Source organism: Drosophila sulfurigaster, chromosome 3 (assembly GCF_023558435.1).
Source record: "Drosophila sulfurigaster albostrigata strain 15112-1811.04 chromosome 3, ASM2355843v2, whole genome shotgun sequence".
NCBI classification, from domain to species: Eukaryota; Metazoa; Arthropoda; class Insecta; order Diptera; family Drosophilidae; genus Drosophila; species Drosophila sulfurigaster.
Genome location: NC_084883.1, coordinates 1,976,872 through 1,982,871, shown reverse-complemented (window position 1 = coordinate 1,982,871; position 6,000 = coordinate 1,976,872). Strand labels below are relative to the sequence as shown.

The 6,000-nt window shown below is 46.1% G+C and overlaps 1 protein-coding gene across 1 annotated transcript; it reads left to right on the top strand.

Annotated features, from left to right (window-relative positions):
- The first annotated feature begins 1,526 nt into the window (after nucleotides 1-1,526).
- LOC133843041 (longitudinals lacking protein, isoforms A/B/D/L) lies at nucleotides 1,527-5,670 on the top strand. Its single transcript, XM_062276396.1, is given in 4 exon segments — nucleotides 1,527-1,603; nucleotides 1,675-3,959; nucleotides 3,961-4,164; nucleotides 4,166-5,670. Coding segments are annotated over 3 exon segments (2,286 nt in total). The 5' UTR covers nucleotides 1,527-1,603; nucleotides 1,675-1,976; the 3' UTR covers nucleotides 4,265-5,670.
- The last annotated feature ends 330 nt before the right edge of the window (nucleotides 5,671-6,000 follow it).

The following is a 6,000-nucleotide window of genomic DNA, read 5'->3' as shown; positions in this document are numbered from 1 at the left end:
CGGGGGTTATTACGAGTGCCCACACACACCCTTGAGTGTGTGTTTTACCCCTGCTCTAAAAAGCAACGCAGGAAAAAAGAACAGGAAAAACGAACCAAGAATACGCATACAAAAAATGAATGAAAACTCTGCAAAGCAAAAATTATTGCAAGTTCTTCATTATTCGCTTTTTGTTGTTTTCCATGCGTTGCCGTTGCTTTCCATTTTCCAGTAAAAAAGCAACAAAAAAATATGTAAAGTAAAACGCGCGAAAAGCAGCCGGAAAAATACGCGCACACGTTTTCCGAGGGATGTTTGCATATTTTCCCCAATTTTTTTCGTTTTTTTTTTTTTGGTTGTTCTTGTATTTCCGCGTATTTCAGAGCCACCTTCCACCCTCCTCCCACTACCACAAGCCGCCGTCGTCGTCGTCTTTTCCCCGCTCCCCGATCCTCTAATATGCCATCTCATTCTAAAAGGCGCTTTCACTTTTTTATGGCGCATAAAACTTGGCCAGGGTGGGCGTTGAGCATAAATTTAACAAAAAAAAAGTACAAAAAAAAAACAACCAAGATTTTCCGCCAAAAAACCAACGGAAAAAAGTTTTGCAATGAAATGGCTCAGGAAATTTGCTTGATAGATGCGAACAGTGGGAGTTGGGCGAACGAAGAAAGAGGAGCAAGCAAGAGAGAAAGAGAGAGGAAAGCTTGAAGAAGTGGGAGGTGAGCGGAGGGAGAGTGAGCAACCATCCCCAAATACACAAATATTTTTGCACACCTGCTGGAGGAGGAGGAAGCGAGGTGGGAGGGAGAGAAGCGAGAGTTGGGCAATTTTAAAACGCAAATCTGCCATGTGTAACGCACAAAAACAGGAGCAGAAAGAGCAGGAGGGAAACAAGTGTTGACATTTCTCAGCTGCCCGTATAAATTTTGTTTTACTTTCACTACATTTTTCTTATGTCACTTGCTGTGCAACAACTCCGTTTGCCTAATTGCTGTTTCCTTCTGGCTGACCTTTAGTTTCCTTATCTCCTCTCAGCCTCGATTCCGCAAATTTCAATTCCTTACACCGCTTTCTATTTTTACATTTGCAATTTTTACATTTACCAATTTAGACTCTAAGATGAACTTCTAAGGATTCAATGATTTGTTTGAAATGAATAATTGCTAGTATCACTTTAATTGTTGCTGCCCCTTGGCAGCACTTTCACTTTATCGGGATAACTTAGCGAATAATAGTAATTATTGCAATAAAATACTTCATCGAACACTCTTGACTCATGTTCAATTGCTCTCCTAAAATCTATTCCAATTGCTCGTTCCTCTAATTGGTGATTTTATGTTTCCTCTCAAATTTTCAATAATGAAATCGGCTATTCAATGCAAAACTATAGCAAGAATTAATTCCTCCTATTAAGCTAATTCCCTTTTTGATGGTATCTTCAAGCTACTACCTATTTCGCTACTCCTCTTTCAGCTACTACCTTTTCATAGTCCAACCCATTTCGGTGTCGCCAATTTCTCATTGATTATAGCAACCCGTGCAAAATTCAGTTTTAGCATTTCCCACAAAAAAAGAGAAACAAATCAGTGCAAATATTTCACAATAAGCATTAGGAGAATTTGTAACAAAAAGAGAACTCTGTTTTAACGAATTTTATTCTCTTCTCTTCCCATTCTCTCCGGTACAACGCAGACAAGTGGTAAAGTGTAAGCCTTAAGCTGGCGCTCAAGGTCAGGAAGCATCTCGCCTCATACTCGCCGACTTTGCTGAGTGCCGCGTTCACAAGCTTGAACAGCGCCTACAACAGCAGCAGCGATACCGCACCGGACGAGGAGCCGGAGCAGCCTCAGCTCAGCTCCGGTCACCAGCATCAGCGCCATCAGCAGCGCCATCGTCACAGCAGTCACAATCCCCGAGAGAGTCGACTGAGCGAGAGTAATCACCACCAGAACAACAACAGCAATCATCACAGTCACGGCCAGAGGCTGGACGAGATGGGCGGACCAACGCCAGTGGCCGCGAGCAGCGAGGGCGGCCAAACATATTGTCTTCGCTGGAACAATCATCAGACGAATCTCGTCCAGATTCTGCATGCACTGCACGAGGTTGGCAGCTATGTGGACTGCACCCTAGTGGTGGACGATGAACAGTTCAAAGCGCATCGCGTTGTGCTCGCCGCCAATTCGCCGTACTTTCAGGCCATACTCCAGGATGTGCCTCAGGATCAGTGCAGCATCATTCTACCAGGCGTGAAAGGCTTCGAGATTGCCGCTCTGCTGCAGTACATGTACACAGGGGAAACGACGGTGACCAAGAGCCAGGAGCCCGAGATACTGCGCACCGCCAAGGAGCTGCAGGTGAAGGGTCTCTACGACAACCTCATGAAGTTCAACAATCACAAGGCAGCCGCCGTCGAGGAGCGCAGTCATCATCAGTTCGAGGGCAGCTCGCAGTCCCATCATCATCATCATCATCAACACTCCGCGCCCACCTCCAGCTCAGGCAGCAAGTCCCACAACGGCGGCGGCGGTGCCTCCGAAGCAGGCTATCAGCAACAGCAGCCACAGCACAATTCCTCCTCCGTGATCTCAACATCGACGCACATCTCACCCAGTGCCGCCATCTCGAGCAGCTGCTCGCCGCCACCGCCGCCCTTCGGTGCCTATCAGCCGCCCTACACAAGTTTCCCGCCCGCCCATTCCAGCGGCGTGCCCCTCAACATGAATGCCCACATCCCCGCCGGAGAGACACCGCTCACACCCACACACTCCACCCCACACGCTGCTGCCGCTGGCGAGGCTGGTCACGGTCAGTGGCCACTGTCGCCCTCCGCTGCCGCCGCTGCCATGTTGAACTCCGTCTACGAATCCGCTGCTGACATGAATCCATTGAAGCGCAAGAAGCTGTCGGCCATCTCGAGCATGCTGCTCAACAGCACTCGGGATACGCCTATTTTGCGCAATGTGCTCGCCCAGGCCAATCCAGCAGACTCCTCGCAACCCAATCCCCTGCTGCTGCCTGGCGTCAAGAGCTCCTCCTCCTCCTCAGCCGGCGCCGACAAGACACCCACGCATCAGCATCCTCACTCGCATCAGCTGGGCAGCGGTGGAGGCAGCGCGGCTGGAGCTGGCAGCCGCAGCTTCAATGGCTCGGACTACGGTGGCGACAAAGAGCCGCTGTCACCGCACACGGATCGCTCCTTCGACGAGGAGACGGGCGGCCAAGGCGGCAAGAAGCCCGAGTGGAAGCGCTACAAGCAGTACACCCGAGCGGACATGATGTGCGCCATCCAGTGTGTGCGCGAGGGCATGAGTGCGCTTCAGGCGAGCCGCAAGTTCGGTCTGCCCAGTCGCACGCTGTACGACAAGGTGCGCAAGCTAAACATCACCACCGGACGTGGCACCCATCGCACTCCCAAGCGCAGTCCGCCTGGCGTCGGTGGCGTCGAATCCTCTGCCGCCTTTCCGTATTCCGCTGCTGCAGCTGCAGCCGCGCACAACTATGGCCAGCCTGAGCTGGAGCGTGATGTCAAAGAGCATGTCCATGGTCATCCTCAAAGCACAGGACATGGGCATCACGGCATGCCACCCACGATTCCCCACTCGGCGGCCGCGCTGCTCGATCACGCCTTCCTCCAACAAGCGCTGGAGAATCGAAGCAACGACATTGCCGGACGCGAGGCGCTCCATGCCATGGCCCTGGCGGCCGCGGCGCATGCGGCAGCTAATCGCATGTCCAGCAGCCCGCCCGGCTCCAATGGTCACGTCGTCCGTTCGCCGGGACATTATGCTGAGCAGGAGCAAATGGAGAAGCACGGCCAGGCGATGATTAAGCGCGAGGCAATCGAAGAGGAGCGTGATGCCGATGATGAGGATGATCACGAACACGATCACGAACACGAGCACGAGCACGAGCATGAACAAGATCACGATCAAGTCGAGGATCTGTCACTGGCACGCAAGGAACGTCCCGAGTCCCCCCTACTCGCCTCCTCCACCTCGCGCTGCGTCGCCAATGGAGAGCGCCAGCGTGATCATGCATTCAAACTCCGCCTCGGCGTCCATCAACGGCAAAGAGGCCCACGAACTGGAGCTGGAGCATGAGAACGATCATGACATGGTCGAGGACTACAATAGGGATGAGGCGGTGCACTCGCCTGCCATGGTTGTCGGTCTGAAGCGGGGAGCTGCTAGGCAGCGATGAGGCGCAGGCGCGCACCGACTGATTGATGCTAACGATGGCCTGGCAATATGCGGCCGACAGCCATGATTCCATATTCTAGGCCAACATCAGCGTCATCATCTCTTTTATCCCCATTCTCTTAATTTTTCTGGTTCGGCGTACAACGTACAAACTTCTTATCTGTTGTGTTCTCCTCATCGACATGCCTCTGCGGCATCGATAAGCGGTAGTGAAGCTTTAAACTAAATAATCCCGGAATCCATCCCATTTTCAAGTATGGGACGCACTTCAATAAAAGTATAAAAAAAATGAAAAACACAAAAACGAAAAAAGAAGAAACACAAATCAAGTAAATAAATTGTTGTCAGCATCACTTTGTGCCTAATGAAAACAAAAAATTAGAATAGTGTTAGGAATTACAGCATATGTTTATTGAGGTTAGTTTTCTAGTTTATTTGAGGTTAGGTGCTAAGTTAGTTTTAAGGACTCCCACAGAAGATCCTCCACACACACACACACACACACACACACACACACACAGGGAGCACAATTAGCTCGTTAGTTGGTATCTATTGAGGCATAACTACTGTCAACTGTACACTCACATAAGACTGAAGGATAGTGGGCGTGGCAGAGCAAAAGAGGCTCAATTAATGCATAGACATATATAGTATATATGTATGTTAAATATAAAAATCAAAATATGAATTTGTGTATGCATATAGATGTAGAACGATGGGAGAGATCAGCAACAAGTTAGCAATACTTTGTAAATGCCAGTGATTTGTTTAAAAAATTTATTCTAGTTTAATGATTTCTGAATACGAATAACGAATATATGTTTTTCAGCTGCGTATAAAACCGAAACTACCTCAAATATCTCAAAATCAATTGCTATATAACAAATACTTATTATTAATTTGCAACACTATTATTATTTTTTTGTTAAACTAAAAAAAAATACGAAATGGAAACGGAAACGGAAACAAAAATGTCCTGGGTTGAATTTTATAAGACTGACACCGACTCATCTGTAAACACATAAAAAAAACACACACACGAGCACACTTAGAAGAGAAAGTAATTCATGTTTCGATTGTAGTTGTTAAGCTTAATTCAATTATAATTACATTTTAATTTTAGTTGTTAATGCAAAAATCAAACAAACATGCGCTGGGGGCAATGCAATAGGCTCTATATTTATTAAGTACCTACTTTAACGGCATACATATAACAATCTTATACATACACACACACACATGTGCACAACAACATATATACATTACATTATACACTATATACATACATACTTACATTTACAAATATAGCATTTTATCTATCGGTAATGTTAATTCATTTGTTATACACTTTCTAGTTTTAAGTGAAACATCCTCTGTACATAAATTCAACAAATGCAAACAAAGTATTTTGCCGTTATTCAAAATTAGGGTTAATTCAAAATCGAAAAAGAAACAGAAAAACAACATCAACTCTTATGTATGTTAAAATGTAAGATGCATTATCATTTATGTAACACATTTTCGGTACTGTTAAATAAATTGACTGAAAATATATATGAATCATATATATTTATGTATGAATATACACTTGACTTTTTACTCTACATTTGTATAACCAAAAAAAAAAAAGTAAGAAAGTTACAGTCGAGTGTGCTCGACTGTGAGATACCCGCTACCCATTTTGAATAAAAGCAAAATATTGCGGTATTATTTTTAAAATATACCGAAAATACTAAAAATACTAAAAATATACCGAGCGGTATAATTGGTATATCGATATGGTACCACCTTCAAAATATACCATAGACGGCACAAT